The sequence below is a fragment of the Patella vulgata genome, chromosome 5 (genome assembly GCF_932274485.2).
Source record: "Patella vulgata chromosome 5, xgPatVulg1.2, whole genome shotgun sequence".
Taxonomy (NCBI): domain Eukaryota; kingdom Metazoa; phylum Mollusca; class Gastropoda; family Patellidae; genus Patella; species Patella vulgata.
The window spans coordinates 33588669-33608310 of NC_065883.2; the positions used below are offsets into that span (position 1 = coordinate 33588669).

At 36.3% G+C, this 19642-nt stretch overlaps 1 protein-coding gene across 1 annotated transcript in view; it reads left to right on the top strand.

Annotated features, from left to right (window-relative positions):
* Positions 1–647: 647 nt before the first annotated feature.
* Positions 648–19642, top strand: part of LOC126822520 (transmembrane protein 151B) — a 70582-nt gene continuing 51587 nt past the window's right edge. The window contains exon 1 of the mRNA XM_050551459.2: positions 648–781. Coding sequence (XP_050407416.1) covers positions 749–781 — 33 coding nt within the window. The 5' untranslated portion in view covers positions 648–748. The remainder of the gene's footprint in view (positions 782–19642) is intronic.

Consider the following 19642-nt stretch of genomic DNA (forward strand, 5'->3'; position numbering starts at 1 on the left):
TGATTAACTCTTGAAGAGCATATTTCTAGGAAGACATGCTTTCAAGTAGAATAACGGAGAGAATTCAATCATGTATTCCAATGTAAAACACAGCCGTTGGTCAATTCGCCACCCACTTCTCCAGTCAGAGAGAAAATGGTTTTCTGACGTTTGTTGCCAAGGGAAATTTTAGATGTTACAATTGAAGGCTATTCATTGTTTTGGATGCTTGGTTTGTTGTTCATCATTCAGTCTTTCATTGCTATATCGTGTTTGACACTTTTAAAGTAGTTTTGTAAGTACATTTTGAGAAAGCAAACGCATATTTGGTTTCGTTTTACTGAGTCATTTTAGCTACCCAATATCCCATCTTATGAGAGTAAAATGTCCACTTAAAACTTATGAAAAGAAAAATAAGGAAAGTTGAAATCATATCGGCCTTGCTGCCATGTTATGCCTTTAAATATCTTGCCGGTGATGCGTCTTTTCCCTTTTCCATCAAGATGACTTAAAGGTAAACATGCATTGTGTACATACATTGACAAGTTGAATAGCACGGCGGTATTGATATAATTGCACGCTATAATAGAGGATAATTCTTGGTGAATGGCAGAGGAGAGAATCGGGCAAGTGTCACCATTATAAGTCGACGAATGCTGGAACACGTTGCATGGGGGAAATGTAGAGATGAAAGCCGTGCTAGTTGTCTATTGATTAACTCACAGAAGAGAATCACATTGCAAACATGATTTAATGGAGGCAGTCCAGTATGCAGACAGACGACTCGGCCACAGAAACAGAGGTAAGCCTGTTTTTTTAAAAAGAAATTTGTCCGAAATGTGTTTCTTAACTGGGTTTAAAGACCATGAAATGCTTTTGACATAAATGTCTATTCTCCACACATCAGTTTTCATTCATCATTTACAAGTTTTAGATGAGAGAAGACATGATAAAGTGTACCCAATACAAAGGGTATTCTTGATATTTATTTTCTGGATCATTTAATGTCTATATATTCAAAGGGATACTCTTAATTTTACCTTTCTGGTAGAAAAGATGACTCGTATGAAATGTACAGTTTATATTTAAAGATATACTAGCCCGGAGCGATGTTCTCTGACTGGTTATAATGATTGTTTAGTTTGTTTTGGCTATTGAAATTATGTTCAAACTTTCTGCTAAATCTGTGAATCAGCTGGGACATAAACGTTTTAAGTTCCCATTTACGGAACTAAAATAATGTTTGGGTAATTTTCCCATCTAAGTAGGTCAGTGTTGTGATTTATTGGTGAAGAGAAGCAATTTGGATATTTAGACGAGTTTGATGTTATTTTAAATTATATATGTGATGGTTTAAGATTACAAATTTTTAGTTGAATGAAGTCAATTATAATTACATTCGATCTTGCATGAATTAAAGAGGCAATATCACTCCTACCGAAAAAATAAATGTAATTAATTTTTAGATATATCATAGTTGAAATAATCTCCTAATTACTGAATAAGGTAAGGTATTGGAACAACAGGATATAAAGGTTTCTTACTTCTCTACCCTTATATACATGTATTTAAAGATCATTGCGGGTATAGAAACAAATTGAATTAGTTTTTAATAGCTTTGATGTACAATGGAGATATAAAACAATATAATTTTCATTCCTTGTATAAATTTGGTATATACCGGATTATAAAAGCAATCGCCAAAATCAGAAAAAAAATGGATGGGAAAAGCGGATTTTTTTATTTATTTATCTTTTTTTTATAATTTTGAAGTATCTGTTCTTTTATTTGGTCTTTGCTTTTTTTTACAAATGTCCAATGCAGATGTAGACATGACAACTCCCAATTACACACAGCCTAATTGGCATTAAGAGATGATCTAATATAAGAAAAAATCGCGTATTAGGGTTTAGCCCAATTTGTTAACTGGGTTACAGAAGAATGATCGTCTACATTCTCAACCGTTCCCAACAATTCTCAGATTGTTTGGCACTAATGGCTACATACGTACATGGTGCTTAGTAATCGAATATCATGCCGTTTAATTTCTACCCATCCAGGTTAAAGGTTACCCGATTGATTCTGTGAGTAGAGGTCAAAGTTCAAGCCATTGTTCTTATAACGGTTGCACCGAATGATTGGTGTCAAAAGCTTAATCAGTTTGGCTATGGCAATGTTTCACCAAGCATACTAAATAGTACGGTTATAATATTATAGGAATCAATGGTCTGTGATTAATATTCTTCATGTACGTATATTGTTGAGACGTCAATTGCCTACAGGAGTCAACATGTTTACAGACACTGGGTGGTGCCGATTCTTAAAATGTATATGTGTTTTTCGTTGTTATTTTTCTATAAAGAATTTACATTACAGAAAAAAAACCATTGTTTTGAAAGTTTAATATTTAGGCCAATAAAATGAACACCGGAAGTAGTGTGGGCGGATCACCTAAACAATAGATACGTCACCCAACGAGCTGCAGTTCAGTATAAACCAGTTATTCAAATTTTGAACACATTTTAATAACATTAGTATACCCCGCGTGTTATATACACTCAATTGACGTAGTCTGCTGGACTATAAACCCCATTCTTGTAAACGTCGGTGTAGAATGAGCGTGCCTACAATTAGAGACGCAATTGTTAAAGGATCAATTGTTTCTGTATTCTAAAGAAAAAGATAAATAATGACAATCAATTTTAGAAAACTTCTCGGAGCCCATTGCAATCACCATTTTTATTAATTGTATTTGTAACGTCTTCAAAATGCCAGATTGTTTAATATGGCATAGCCGAACTAGAAATGCCAAGTTGATCCACTGTTTTCAGTCTTGGAGACTTCTAAAAATGTTTTAAAACTTGATTTTGTTAGGTACCGTAGTTATCTCTTTGTTGGCGGAATATAGAAAAATGAAAACTGTTTCTAGGGACATCGCTACGTCCCAGGAACGAATATAATACATTTCTTATTTCAGAAGAAGACATTATAAGGTTTTTTAGATTTTATCAAAGATGTTAAATAGGTTAGACGATTGAAGACACAGATCATTCACAAATATCTCAAATTGTCAATTTAAAGACTATAATTAATTAGGCGCATACAGATATAAAATTGGGCTGGGTTATACGAAAATTATTAATATTTTATATCTAATACACTTAAACATATATATCCCAAAAATGGAAAATGTATTGTTTTCTGATGTAAATATTATTGTAATTACGCATATCGGAGTATAAATAAAAACTGTAGCTTGTACGAATATGATGGAATTGTTATTACTTTTTTTACGTAAGACACAATCAATGAAACCAATGTAAACTGTAATCGGTCATATATTATATTTGACCTATTTGAATAGTTTTGGACCAAAATGGTTTTAATACAAGCACATTTAATTGGGTATATAAAAAAGTCAATAGTCCCAACACGGCATTATGTAAATGATATAACTTTATCTAATAGAGTATTTTAACTTTTTATTACAAGTCTTCTCTACTCACAATATAAGCAGGACGAATCTCGAGGGTTTTAAATAATACAGTGTATGCGGTATTGTGGAGTCTGTTTATTGTATTGAATAGATTGCTTATGTTGAGTTGTATATAGAAATCATATTGCCATGGGGTTAACCACTTGATAGTTAACAGAACTTAGTATCTACATACAATTATACCTATAGATTTACAAAAATAGTTGTCGGAATATTTAAAGGCAATTGATGTTATAACAAAGGTTCACATCAAAATTTCTCGGCCAATTACAATCGATTTGGTAAATACCCTCGAAATAAAGAAATATTAGCTAATAAAAAAAACTATTATTATCAGTGAAAACAAAAACTAATGAATTGAGCCAATGTAAAATAAAAGAGATATTGATAAAGTTAAAACTTGAGAGCGCTATACTGAAAGACTAGAAGACCGACAGCTACTGGGCGCAAACACGTCAATTGTTTAAAGCAATCCTAATATTATATGGAAAGTTTTATAGTTTGAAAGTATTCTTGAATCCCCAATGTGTCGAAATGCTGAAATTAAGGTCCGAAACCAACTGCAACTATATATGATTTCATTTTAAAAACAATATCAATTACACATTTGTAACCCAATAAACGGTTTAAAATTAACACGGTTGTGGGAATTATTCCCCAATAATAGTTACACCCTTTGGTGTAACTGCAGTATAATACTGGTAGTGGTGTAGCTCATCAAAAACACCCCACAATTACACCTGTCCAGGTGTTCAGTGGTCATCGGTTACACTTGTTGGGTGTAGCTCTTTTAGTTGGTTGCCCCTGGGAAAGTGTTACTAGCTGTGGTGTAAACTTTACACTTATTAACACTGTTTATAGTTTTTAATTGCACTCATTTTTGACAGTGCATTTGTATCTTAAGAAAATCTAAAAAGTACCTCATTAGATACATTTTTTTCTGTATCGGATCTATCTCAATATTTCTTTCATCGCAATCTGATTCAATCAGTTGTTTCTCAAGTCGGTGTTCGTTTTCTTCCTTTTTATAATCCGTATTTTATATATTGATATACTCAACAATCAGCATTACTTTACTGTTTTTGGTCATTGTTTATTTTCTGCGTGTGTACTATAACCACCCAAGACATCACCCACTGCTCTATTAATAAACACATTGAAATCTCGTGCATAACTCGGCTGTTACCAGCTATCTATAAATGTCAGCTATTATGTATTGTTAAATATACTATTCAAAAAAAGTAGGGGATATTTGATTTTGGGGGCATAATACTAAAATATGCAAATGACTACGAAAAAAGTCTCTATAGAACCTAACAGAAGAAACATTTCCACCAATAGCTACCGCATGGAATGCAGGTGATGCTTGGGATCATCATGGGGGTCCAACCCAAGATTTGCACGACTCTGACTTTGAATGTTACAGTCATTGTGGCATTGAATTCCAGGGTGGAAACATCAGTTTAATTGTTTTAGTGACCAGAAAACAAATTGTGATATGCGTCGGCTTACCCAAAATGAAAGGTTACGTGCCCTTGGCATGCTACAGATAGGCACAACACAGGCGGTTGTGGCGCGGACGATGAATGTTTCTCAGTCTGTCATAAGCAGGCTATGGTCCAGATACCGTGATACACAATCTGTACAGGACAGACCACGCTCAGGTCGACCAAGGGCGACAACTCAAGCCCAGGATCGATTTATCCGTACCTTGGCCTTGAGAAATCGTGTCATCACAGCAAATCAGATCAGCGCTCGTCTTCAAACAGACACTGATGTGAGAGTGAGTGGCCAGACGATTCGGAATCGACTGCATAGGGGTCACCTTCGCGCCCGACGTCCTCGCGTGATCCCTTGTTTGAGAGATCATCACATTCAGGCAAGACGTCGTTGGTGTAGGGATCGTCAACACTAGGATAATCGACGCTGGAGCAATGTGATGTTTTCAGATGAGTCAAGGTTCACTGTTGATTTTTTGGACAGACGTAGGAGGGTGTGGCGTCGTCGAAACGAGCGCTTCCAAGACGTTAACGTCATCAGACATGATCGATTTGGGGGTGGTTCTGTTATGGTGTGGGGAGGCATCACTGTTGCTGGAAGAACGGCTTTACATGTTGTTGCAGGGCGTGTTACAGGCCAGTACTACCGGGACAACATCTTGGCAGTCCATGTTGTGCCGTTCGCACGACGTCATGGCCGCCGTTTCATCTTCCAGGATGACAACGCAAGATGTCACAGGGCCAGGATCGTTACAGGTTACCTCCAACAACAGAACATCACCACATTACCTTGGCCAGCACTGAGTCCCGACCTCTCCCCCATCGAGCATGTCTGGGACATGCTTGGACAGAGGTTACGTCAACGTCAACAACGTCCTGCCAATGTCCAAGAACTTGCTGCTGCGTTGCAACAGGAATGGGACAATCTGGACCAAAATGACCTTAGACGTCTCATTAGGAGTATGCCACGTCGGATCAATGCTTGTTTGGCAAACAGAGGAGGATTTACCCGTTACTGACTTGGTTGTGATGCTGTGGTAACTTTGCTGTTTGACCCCGGGTATCATTTTACCCTTATAATGGTCAGTCTGTGCCTTACTTAGTCTAACGATCATTTGGAATAAATCGATGAATGTGAACTTCATTTCATTTTGTCATTTGTTTCTTCGTCAGTTTCATTAGGTGACTTTAATAACACTTAAAAATCAAATATCCCCTACTTTTTTTGAATAGTATATAAGAACCGTAAAGAAGAAAGGGAATAAAGGTAATTGCATTGTTTTCATCCCTTCTAAAAATATTTCTACATTGGTACAAAATAACCTTATATTACATGCTATGGCAAATATTTTTTAATTTACTATCTGCGTAAATTCATTTATCTTTGTCTTTGTGAAGTTTTTATTGGACTTTTAGCTAATGAAATTTGGACATATATTTAAAGGAGCTAAATCGCTAACATTTGGGACCTAGAAATTGACAAAAGTGGGTCGCAACGCATATAATAATGTAATATGAATGTATATAAACTGATTTACATTCAATCGTTTCCGTTTTTACTCCAATTTCAAATCAGTTATGTTCGGCGAAATAAGCCAGCAGTCTCAAGCGAGTGCAAATTTCTAGCGTCTGGTTATTCCAGTCTACATATGCCGTTTGATTTGGTGCAATGTGTCTAGCCTCGTCCCTCGAGTCTCTTGATACAACTGGGGCTGAAGCGCATTATGGTACACGATTCGAGTACCAATGGTAAAATGTTTATTTTGTCTTAAATATTGGATATCAAAAGCCCATCTTTTTCCGGTAAGATCACAACATGAATGTTGATTGAATTTGACAAATAAATCGTGTTTTCAATGTTGAAGATTTTGGATGATATTGAGTTAGAGACTTAGCTACTTTAACAAGAGGTTATTTTTCCGTAGAAATATGTGCTTATATACATGCCTTATATTATAAATTGACTCTGTTTTCCGGTGTTTTTCGGTGTTTTCCGGTATATAGTATAGCCCTGTAATTCATTGCTTTTAAATAGGATTCGCTTGCTGTAATCAGTTTACTGGCAATTATAGCTAGATCAATCAAGGTGAACGAAACTAAAGTCCAAACTCAATCAAACCTTATCAATAGTCAATCTTTTTTGATATAAGCCTTTTAACTGGTTAGGAATTCTAACGAATCCTTGGTATTAGTAAACAAGGTAAATCTTTCTTATTGATAAGACGGGGTTGGAATCTGTACCCGATTTGGCTTGATTTGGCTTAAAACCGCATCAGGGATTTATCATATAACTTCTATTTATTGTCCCATGTCTTTATGAAACACTCTACAAGAGAGCATTTCTTCGACTCACCATATATTAGTTGTTTAAATCTTTGACTTCGTGTTGTATTTCTTATTTAAATATCTTTTTTCTTACCAGCGATTATCAGACGTTCGTGGGTCTATTGTGTACTATCCTGCATAGCATGTATGGCTGCAAGAGCACCTGCAAAATATCATGGCTAAAAGGGCAGTGCCCAGCTAAACCAGGTACCGAGTTAAACCGTGACACCGGGTAAAAACATACACCTTCTTGAAACTGGTAATGTATTAGAAAGTCTATCGGCATTTTCTACAAACTGGCCATGATTTAATACCAATTCACCACAGCGGAGATACGAAAGCCTTGGGATCAGAACTACCAGAGTAAATATTTTCAGAAATTGATGGTAGACTGATTATTTGGTGTATGTATTATACAATATTAAAATTCATCTCCCAATAATGATTTCCAATGGTGACATCGATTGACTGGTATAAATGTTATACTTTCTGACTTTACACTGAAGGTTTCGGTTCAACATATACTATTAAAAAAAAGTAGGGGATATTTGATTTTTAAGTGTTATTAAAGTCACCTAATGAAACTGACGAAGAAACAAATGACAAAATGAAATGAAGTTCACATTCATCGATTTATTCCAAATGATCGTTAGACTAAGTAAGGCACAGACTGACCATTATAAGGGTAAAAATGATACCCGGGGTCAAACAGCAAAGTTACCACAGCATCACAACCAAGTCAGTAACGGGTAAATCCTCCTCTGTTTGCCAAACAAGCATTGATCCGACGTGGCATACTCCTAATGAGACGTCTAAGGTCATTTTGGTCCAGATTGTCCCATTCCTGTTGCAACGCAGCAGCAAGTTCTTGGACATTGGCAGGACGTTGTTGACGTTGACGTAACCTCTGTCCAAGCATGTCCCAGACATGCTCGATGGGGGAGAGGTCGGGACTCAGTGCTGGCCAAGGTAATGTGGTGATGTTCTGTTGTTGGAGGTAACCTGTAACGATCCTGGCCCTGTGACATCTTGCGTTGTCATCCTGGAAGATGAAACGGCGGCCATGACGTCGTGCGAACGGCACAACATGGACTGCCAAGATGTTGTCCCGGTAGTACTGGCCTGTAACACGCCCTGCAACAACATGTTAAGCCGTTCTTCCAGCAACAGTGATGCCTCCCCACACCATAACAGAACCACCCCCAAATCGATCATGTCTGATGACGTTAACGTCTTGGAAGCGCTCGTTTCGACGACGCCACACCCTCCTACGTCTGTCCAAAAAATCAACAGTGAACCTTGACTCATCTGAAAACATCACATTGCTCCAGCGTCGATTATCCCAGTGTTGACGATCCCTACACCAACGACGTCTTGCCTGAATGTGATGATATCTCAAACAAGGGATCACGCGAGGACGTTGGGTTGGACCCCCATTATGATCCCAAGCATCACCTGCATTCCATGCGGTAGCTATTGGTGCGTTTGGGCGTCACATGTAACTGGAAATGTTTCTTCTATTAGGTTATATAGTGACTTTTTTCGTAGTCATTTGCATATTTTAGTATTATGCCCCCAAAATCAAATATCCCCTACTTTTTTTGAATAGTATATATTGAAATGGTTATACACCGATTTCTGTTTCTTTGTCATATGTATGTATCATCACTGTACAATTTGAAACAGTGAAATGAAAGTAGTTATGTATAATGTTGACAGATAAAGGAATCCTATATTTTACATGAATCGTTTCAATGGCAGTTAAGAGCCGCGGTGACACAGTGAGTACGCACGGGTCGCTAATCAGGAGGTCCTGGGATTGATCCAGGTGTTGACCGAGAAAGTTCGAAATGGGACGAAAAACCGTGGTATACACGTAAAAGAAAACTTTATAGTTGTAATTCGTTAAACCTTATTTCATTTCCTTGGCAATTAGAAATGGATTTGGAAAACGTCGTTCAGTAAATGTGTATATTTATCTATATGGTATGATTCTGGGATAGGTCACACGTGGTACACATTATTAGGCTGTAGATAGAGCTCTCTTCGGAAAGAATGAATGAATGAAATGGTTCTTAACTTCCTATTTTTCTGCACCTACCGGACTAACGAAGACGCCGTTCTCCAGGGATATATAACACAAAAAACAATTAAATGTATTTCTACATTAAAGTATACCGAGAAATGTTATGATTTTTTGCGACCGTTGAATTGTAATAAAATCGTAATATGCGCCTCTTGTTATCAATGGTCGTCGAGCTCTTTATCTTTCGACTTGTTTTGATATGTATGATGTAACAAAAAGGCCTGTGTGAGGTTCTTTACAAGTTCTAATTAGATGTATTGAGATTTCTTTGTATATTATATAAGAATCGTACACATAGAGTGTTAAACTCAATATCACCCAATCGATAGCCATCGTTAATTTTCTCGATAGAACATATATAACACCAAGAGTAAGAATCATTTGCCCTTATTATAAACCATGTCGATGTTCCCACTAGAATTAAGAGGTTTGATCGATACTATTTTTACGTATGGATGGTAACAGAATTACCAGCGATTCATCGTATTCTAAGGTACACCAGATGTGAATTATTCTTACTATATTCTCTTAAATGGGCATTATGGGAGATTAGATAAAGAGCTGACAGTTCTCGCTATAATAGTTAAAGAGTAGATTGCGTAAATAGAGTATGCTGAAAATTTCAGTCACATTGCTCCACTTTGAACCGAGATATTAGCGATTGAATTTTAGGCCTAGCCTCGATCATCATTACTAAAGTCGGTACTATAAAAAAACAAAGTCTCGATCAAAGTCTGCGATATAACACAATTATCCAATTTGACGTTAAATTATCCATCACAAAATGTATTCAAATCCAGCAAACATCACAGGCTAGCGATGGCATCGAGGTTTGATTATGGTCTGGATAAGTTAATTAATGTCTAATTAATAATTTAGATAACACTTCAGGCCTAAAGAAAGACCCACAATAGGCATATTTAGCTCTTGCATAATGTATGTTTAACATTAAATTAAAGTAAATTATAGCTGGAAATTCGAAATGAACAAAAAAGACATTTTATGGTTAAAGCGAGAATTTCATATTTTCTAAGAAAGTCAAAACATAATTATTTCTATGTCTTTTTCTCAATAGGTTGTCAACTCACTATTATACGATCATAGTTATCATTCTTACACTCAAACATGTTTCACACCGGAAATAATAACACAATCACCTCCTAATTACCTCCCTTGTTTTTCTATTCCCTACCATGGAATAGCTTTCTTAAAACGTTTGAATTTGAAGTTGAACATGGTATATTTGCCAATTTCTCAACTGGCAATAGTGAATTATAGGATTAATAGGACTATTCTTTACATAGCATCGACTTTAAGGCGTCGTTTTAATACATTTTAGAAATATAACTTAAAAATATGAAATTGTAACTTTAAAGGGATATTCACATAATTATATTACTGCTGACGGTAAATAGTATGTCATGGAGACAAAAGATCATGCTCTTAACAGCGCGAACGTGCTAACCATTCGGCCATCCAACCCCCCTTCCTAAATTGTACCCATATACAACAGATTAACTAACACGCGTGTATACCTGTTTTCTGTTAGTATATACGTAACCATAGACAATGGTAACTATAGCCAATTAAAACAGCGCTACTATGTAAATATGTATTATATACTATATGGTGTCCATCTCTATGCAATGACATTATTTATGAATAGTCCAAAGACAGACGAAAAGTACTTTAAAATGTTAAAATGTTCTTAAACCAGTGTTGAAATCAATTTGTTTTGGCATACTTTTTATCTTTTCATGCGTGAAACAAAGTAGTTTCAGCTTTTTGGATATATGTATTTATTGTAGTTAACGAGATTTTATTGTACAGAACATAACGAATTATACCATTTTTCATTAGCTGCAGTAACAGCGCAGCGTTTTCCACAATAGAGAGGATCAGATGCGTTCCGAGAACGAGGTGAATTATTCGTCGTTATTGGAAGACGTGACGCACGATTCAGAAAAATCCGTATAAACGAAATAAGTACACCATAAAACACGTTTCCTGAAAATTGAAGAGAGCAAAAGGTGCACTGTTTGAAAGTGGCGATTCGTTCTATCATTTTGCTTTTTATTCGACCAGTCAAATAGTGTATAACAAAGGCTGGTATATTTGAAAGGGGTGTTTCAGTATAATTATGAAAATGTCTAAAATAGAAATAAACCACCACGGAATTCGCTTACGACTTAAGAGGGTGCAAGACGTTTTCAGGAGCGAGTTCGTCTACCGCTGTGGGGGAAGTCCTCGAGAACTGGTGACTTAGCATGCAAGAAGCGAATCACCTCGGAACCTCTCTATTATCGTTGACGAGACTTGACGTATCTTTTTAATCCATTGTTCTTCCATATTTAGTTTATACACGCTGTTCATTTGTACTTCATTTACAACGGGGTTTCCTTAACAAAATCCCATCCCCATGACCCTTCTATTGTGGACCTAGAACTTAATCTCAAACGACCATATTGTTTGGTTGTTTTTAACCCTAATTTAACTTTGGGAGGAACAAGGTTAGGTTTTTTGAAAATAAGACACCGTTTTAAAAATATCGATTTCAGTTTCCAGTACGACATCTTGCAAATAATATTATAGAAAGTATAGTACAATTAAAGCCTATATCTGAACTCATCTTGACAGTCATTAATATACCTTACTTGGCATTTCTTAGATTAGAGGCTTTTTTCTGATTGGCCTTCTGGGACTTGAGATCAAATCTTAATCATATTCATCAGAATGTCAACGAAGGACAGTATCCTGATGTGCGTCAAATTGACTTATTTAAAATAGAAACTAATCCGCATATCTATAGCTGATACACGTTAGTTCCCCACTGAAATAAGCCGCAACAAGGTACAAAGCCTATAGTTATTATTCAAACTGATCGTTTCTGAACAAAACCAATTTATCTCTGCTTTAATGAAACTCTTCTGTGTATGTGATGTCACAAACTGCAATTAATTACTGCTACTGAATTAAGGAAATCTGTTTACAAACGTCTAGATGTACATTCATCTAACATTTTTTGTATATCTACTAGACAATGCAACAAAACAGCGAGCCTAATTAAATCTTTTTTCCCTTTTTTTATGTTGTTAACATTTACAATACCGTCTTACAATACAATATAAATTTTAAAATGTTGTGTTAAAATGACTTGAGCTGAAGCAACAGGAAGAGATAATTCGTCTTGCGCAACACTATTGGCTCTACAAATCCGAAAAAATAAGTAGATCATGGATATGAAATAAATATCTAACGTTAACAAGATTTGTCAAATACACAGTATTCGTTATGTCTTTTAAAAAGACGAAACAAATAGAAAAAGTGAGGTGAACTTCTTTGTGCCAAATCGTGATAATTTAAACTTTGAATTTTTGACAAATATAGAGATAATAACATTTAATTAAACATGTAACTATGAACAACCTGTATTATTTTTTTTGAAGTAATTCTGCTGGTTACTAATAGTCACGTTCATTTCTCTTTACTTCGTAGAATCAAGTTCATCATTAAACGCATGGATTAAACTTCATCTGTTAACTGCGACTAGATTAAATAGATTCTTATTCATTTTTAAATCTAGGATTTCAGCCACACTTGTTAACCCCGACTAAAATAAATGTCTTACATTCCTCTTAAAAGTCTGACAGCTGAGTTAAGACGCCGTTTTATACCCTTTGCTCATTTTGCTGACCCTTTTATAGTTAAAATCAAAAGCTGACTTGAGTCTAATTGACGTTAAATCAATGAGCTGTACGCACTTTCGTCTTAGTTCAGAGCTCTAGTCAACTTATAACGTAGAATTAATGCCACGGAGCATATTACATGTATTTCCTAATTACATGAAAAATGTAATATTGTATTTTTGTTATCGCTAACGACCCTATTTATGTATATTGTGTTATGTTTTTGTACTAATCTTAATTTTGTATCACGTATTATTTTAGCGCTATACAATTTCCGTATTGGAGTAAGTTGAACTTATGTATTATGTACTGGTCTCACACAGTGGCGATATGGTGGCGAATGGGTTTACGAATGCAATTTGCCACCAATTCGCAATGACAACATGATGGTAGTCTGCCATATGTCGGTGTTCGTGAGCATTCGCGGTCATTCATGGGATGTTCTGAATATTAGGAACATGCTCCTAAAGTTCGACAGAAAACAATATTCTCATTGCTTTCGCCACATTTTCGTCACGTTCCTGAAGCAAACAATCTGATTAAAATACAGATCTCTATTTCGTTTCGATTTTCCATACTTTCGATGGCATCTACTACATGAAGATCTGGCCAGTTGTAGTGGGAGGTCGCGTTAGAGGTCATATGACATTTGATTAACCAATCAGAGTTGATGTTTCTAGTAGGATATGAACAGTTCCGTGCATCGCACGCCAAGAAACTCACTGCAACAGACCGTTTCATTCTCTAATTCCCTCGCATCAACCAGAACGCGGGTTATAAAACAACTCTTCCAGATCCTAGTGCAGTAAAGACAAGTAAAACGAAATTTTGAACTATAAAAAACGAACCGAAATAGGATTTGTGTTTTAATCAGACTGTGAAGCAACGACAGTCAGTTTTGCATCATCTAGCTATTGCTATACTAGTCTAAAATTACTGAACTTTTAGGTACGTTATTATGGAAGTATAACGTTGCCAATATTATTTCATTGTTCACGGTGCAAACTGCAAATGTCAGTAGTTCAAAATACGTATTTTAGTTTTACAATTTACAATTTCCATTGCTCAACAATACCAATGTCACGGTGTTAAAATACAGAATACACTTTTCAATAATACAGTATAATAGTTATTTTGCACATTACACTTCTGCATTCTGCATTTTGCATAATAGACAAATGCATAATAGAACCTTGCAAAGTAGAACATATACCTTATATGGGATGTACGACGTACGTCATTTACATACGGAAAAAAATCCGGACTATGATGGAAATTAATGATTTACGCGATAAAGCCATAAGACCGAGGTTATTAGAAGTGGGGGGGGGGGGGGCAGTACTCGATTTTGTTAGTCTTCAACGTCCAGGCTCTATAATGTAATCAGTTCGACGATTAGAGGATTCTGAAAGATAATAGTCTGGTTTAACGAGACTATTCTTATTTGTTCTCATCGGTAAAAAAACAGATATTTCAAGTGAATCAATTTCTTGTTAAAAATTAAATTGAATATCTTATTTAATTGACAGGTCTCTAAAACCCTTTTTATGGGGTAAGGTTAAAGAATCTTATAGTAACCGAGCGGAATCTCTCACCCGTATTCCAGCACCCGGATTCGAAATGAAGTTAGCACACATATTCCTAGCGCCAATAAAAACCTCGATATAACTATCAGGAAAATAATTGTTACCTTTATGTTAGAAAATAGCATTTTAAGACATATTAATGCAAAGTATATAATAATGTGTAATAGACCCCCCCCCCCCCCCAAAGAAATTTGCTGAAATAAAGATCTAATAAATGCCGTGAATTCCTGTTTAGAAAATCTGATCGGCCAAAAGGTCGCTGACCTATCTAAAGGCCTCACCGATGATGATGATGATGGTGATGAGCCACCAAAGCTAGTTTAGAAGCTATTGGGTGCGCAGTGAGCCTACCCTAACTCGATTCCCCACATATTTAGTAAGTTTACGGTAATATATCATCAAAAGCCAGCATAGAAGGCTTTTGGATTTTTGTATTCTCGTAGTTTATCCATCCCTTGACTCTGTGAAATACAAAACATGTTGCCACCAAAGTTGGTTCGGGTGCTTTTTGATGAAACGTGGGCGTACCCCTTGTTTATTGTACCCACGAACCCCGCCTCGAATCCGGTGCTGAGAACTTTTCGATACCCCAACATAGAAAGTTAATGAAATTTGGCATGTTCACACCTTATGCATCTGTCGATTTGGTGAAATAAAGATCTTGGAGCCACCAAAGTTAATTTAGAAGTTTTGTGTGCGCAGCGAGCCTACCCTATCCCGATTCCCTCACATATTTAGTACGTTTACGGTAATATATCTCGAAAAGCCAACGTAGGAGGCTTCTGAAATTGTGCAGTCTAGTAGTTTATTCATCCCTTGATTTTGTGAAACAAAACACATTTTGCCACTAAAGCTGGTTTGGGGGCTTTTTGATGCAGCGTGGGCCTCGAATAATGATGCTAGGGACTTTTTGGTGGTATAACTCGATACGCCAACATAGAAAGTTAATGAAATTTGGCATGTTCATACCTTATGCACCTGTCAATTGGGTGAAATAAAGATCCTGGAGCCACCAAAGCTAGTTAAGACGTTATTGTGTGCGCAGTGAGTCTACCCTAACACGCTTCCCCCATATTTTTAGTATGTTTACGGTAATATATCTCAAAAAGCCAGCATACGAGGCTTCTGGATTTTTGTATTCTAGTAGTTTATTCAACCCTTGACTCTGTGAAATACAAAACAGTTTGCCACCAAAGCAGGTTTGGGTGCTTTTTGATGCAGCGTGGACGTACCCCTTATTTATTGAACCCACGAACCCCGTCTCGAATCCGGGTGCTAGGTACTTTGCGGTGGTATATCTCGATACGCCAACATATATCTCTAAAAGCCAGCATAGGAGGCTTCTGGATTTTTGTATTCTAGTAGTTAATTCATCCCTTGACTCCGTGAAATACATAACATTTTGCCACCAAAGCCAGTTTGGAGTGCTTTTTGGTGCAGTGTGGACGTACCCCTTGTTTATTGCACCCGCGAACCCCGCCTCGAATCCAGATGCTGGGAACTTTGCGGTGGTATAACTCGATACGCCAACATAGAAAGTAAATGAAAATTGGCCTGTTCATATCTTATCCATCTGTTGATTTGGTGAAATAAAGATCTTGGAGGCACCAAGTTACTTTATAAGTTATTGACCTGATGGCTTTACCGCGTAAATCATTAATTTCCGTCATAGTCCGGACTTTTTTCCGTATGCAAATGACGTTCGTCGTAGATCCCATATAAGGTATATGTTCTACTATGCAAGGTTCTATTATGCATTTGTCTATTATGCAGAATGCAGAAGTGTAATGTGCAAAATAACTATTCTACTGTATTTTGTATTATTGAAAAGTGTATTCTGTATTTTAACACCGTGGCATTGGTATTGTTGAGCAATGGAAATTGCAAATTGTAAAACTAAAATACGTATTTTGAACTACTGACATTTGCAGTTTGTACCGTGAACAATGAAATAATATTGGCAACGTTATACTTCCATACGTTATATGCAAACAGACAATTTAATATATGTAAGAAAGATGTTCAGATTTACAATTATGCCGTGCATTCGCCGCTCTATAACTTTGTAATACAGTAGGCCATGTGTTTATGTTAGAATGATCTGGTGTTTGGTTTAAGACTGCCGAAGGCCAAACTAGCATAGTTTCAATATTATGAATGGATCAATTAATTGAATATGTGTTAATTTGGCGCTCCATAGCTCCAGAAACCAACCCAAATCACCCCCCCCCCCCCAAAAAAAAAAACCCCAAAAACAAAAAAACAAACAGCTATTTTGTTTTAACGTACACCGTGACATAATTAGGTTTAGACTGACTTCAATAATATATTCATAACTAGATAAATCGGTTAGACAACCACGAATCAACCACAAAACTATAACATGGAATAACGCAATTGAACAATTTGTCAAACTCAAATAGATTTCTCTTGTATTCAAAGGAAAAAAAATCTAAACGACAAACGATATAGCTTGAGGACTAATTGAATAGAAATGAGGTTTCTAGAACAATCTTGCGTGATTAACCGCTGCAATGCTAGCACAACATAGTCTATATTTAAGGAAGGATTGGCGAGTCATATAAATAATATTCTCTCATTTATTTCCTAACATCATTCAATTAGACCAACTATAGATTCCTTAAAGGAATATAATATTATACCTAGCTTCAGGGCAGTAACCTAAAGGGGACTCAAGAGAGAATGCCTTCCGAGATGTCCGTCAGTCACAGCATATATGGTTATTTGAGGTAAATTCTCCGACGACTTCACTAATTCTGGGACACGCGAAAATGTAGCCCTAATTAGTCGCATGTTAACGCCAAATACTTCTTGGACCCATATCTTTCGAACGAGGTATATTTGAAACCCAAATTTATAGGGTAGGGAGATGATTTTCAGTATTTTCACCAAATATTTATTAGACACATGTTTTTATACGCCCACATTTTCATGTGGACGTATATTGTCGTCGCCCCTGCCCGTCCGTCCGGACGTCGGTCCTCAATTGTTTGTGAACACTCTACAGGTCACAATTTTTATCCGATTTCAATGAAACTTGAAATATAGGTTTGTCACCCTAAGATCTCGTTTCCTTTCGATATTGGCATGTATCGGACTGTAACTTCATGGAGCATGGCCCCTGATTGTACGAAAAATCACGTTTTTAGCTTGTGAACACTGTAGAGGTCACATTTTTTTTTATCCAATTTGGTTTAAACTTGAAAATAACCCACAGATCTCGGTTCCTTTCGATATTCGCGCATATCGGACCATAAGTTCCTGAATTATGGCCCCTGATTGTACGAAAAATCGCGTTTTTAGCTTGTGGACCAAATAGAGGTCACAATTTTTATCCGATTTAAAAAAAAACCCGTTTGAATATATCACCTTTACACCCTAAGGGTGGTTGAGTTCGAATTTCGTAAAAATCGGACCGAAACGGACGGACAAAATGGCCGCCCCTCGTTCGCAAATAGTGTCAAAATATTGTGTATCAGGGTTGTGGACCCTCCGGAGGTCACAATTTTCACCTGATTTTGATTACACTTGAAATGCATGTTTATAACCCAAATATCTTGGTTCCTGTCCATTTTTGTACATATCGGATCGTAACTTCCTGAATTATGGTCCTTGATTGAACAAAAAATCACCTTTTTAGCTTGTGGTCCCTGTGGAGGTAACAATTTTTAATAGATTTAAAAAAGAAACCGTGTGAATATATCACCATTACACACTAAGTTCCTTTTGATAATCGCGGATATCCGAACTTAACTTCCTGGATTATGGACCCTGATTGTTCGAAAAATCGCATTTTTAGCTTGCGGATTCTCTAGAGGTCACATTTTTTTCCCGATTTTAAAAACCGTTTAAATACATCACCATTCCACCATAATGAAGGTTGAATTCGAATTTCGGGAAAATCGAAATGAAACTACCCGACAAAATGGCCACTCTTTGTACGCAAATCGTGTAGAAGTGTGTAATACGAAGGTTGTGGACCCTCTAGAGGTCACAATTTTGATGAAACTTAAAACATATATCTATATCCCAAAGATCTCAGTCCCTTTTGATATTTGCACATTTCAGACCATAACTTTCTGGATTATTGTCCCTGATTGTACAACAAATCGCGTTTGTTTTTAGCTTGTTCTCTATCCATCTCTTGCAAAATGTGGGCTTATCCTGCCTGGCAGCCACTGGGTAGAACAAGGTATGGTAAGGAGATTATTAACTTTTACTGTATTGTAGAGCCTGAAATCAACTGTAAAATAGCTCATGATTACTGAATTCTACAATGATCCTATAATGCTCTTGTCATAATATAAAGACCCTTTTTTATCCAGGAGGTCCTTCCCCCTTCCACCCGATAATTTTTGTTTCATATTTTCATTTTATAGAATACTCGAAAATGATTTGAAGTCGGATTAGTTCCCATGGTTTCAAAAAGTAAACACAATTTGGTGGTTTTGTGGGGTTTTTTTTCTAAGCAATATTTTATTCTTAGAAAAGGATCGAGGAACAGCCTAGGCCTATATTACACATCTCCTATATTACAGAAATACAAAACAACTATATAACCAAATTATGATCAAATCAGACAGACAAATAGTTGAAAGATCATAATGAAATAATAGTATCGTCAGTGCTTTTTAATAATGTCTATATTGAACTTGGGTTTTTGGTTAAGATAAAAATTGAATGTTTACGTGCATCGGAATATAGAGGACAGGTTAAAAGGTAATGTTTGGCATCTTAAAAATCATGACTGTAAGCGATTGCAGGGCTGTGACCAATTAAGTCACTACAGGAAAGGCGAATTCGACAATGTAAAATCTGATTTTTTTCCTTTTCCGGAACTAAAGAATGATGGCGCTTCTTTGTCAACTTGTTTCAATTTACTTTTAAAAAGACTAATAGCGGGAGATGATCTTACACAGTGAGAAGGTCGGTTCCATTCCTTAATCGTAGATGGTATAAATGAT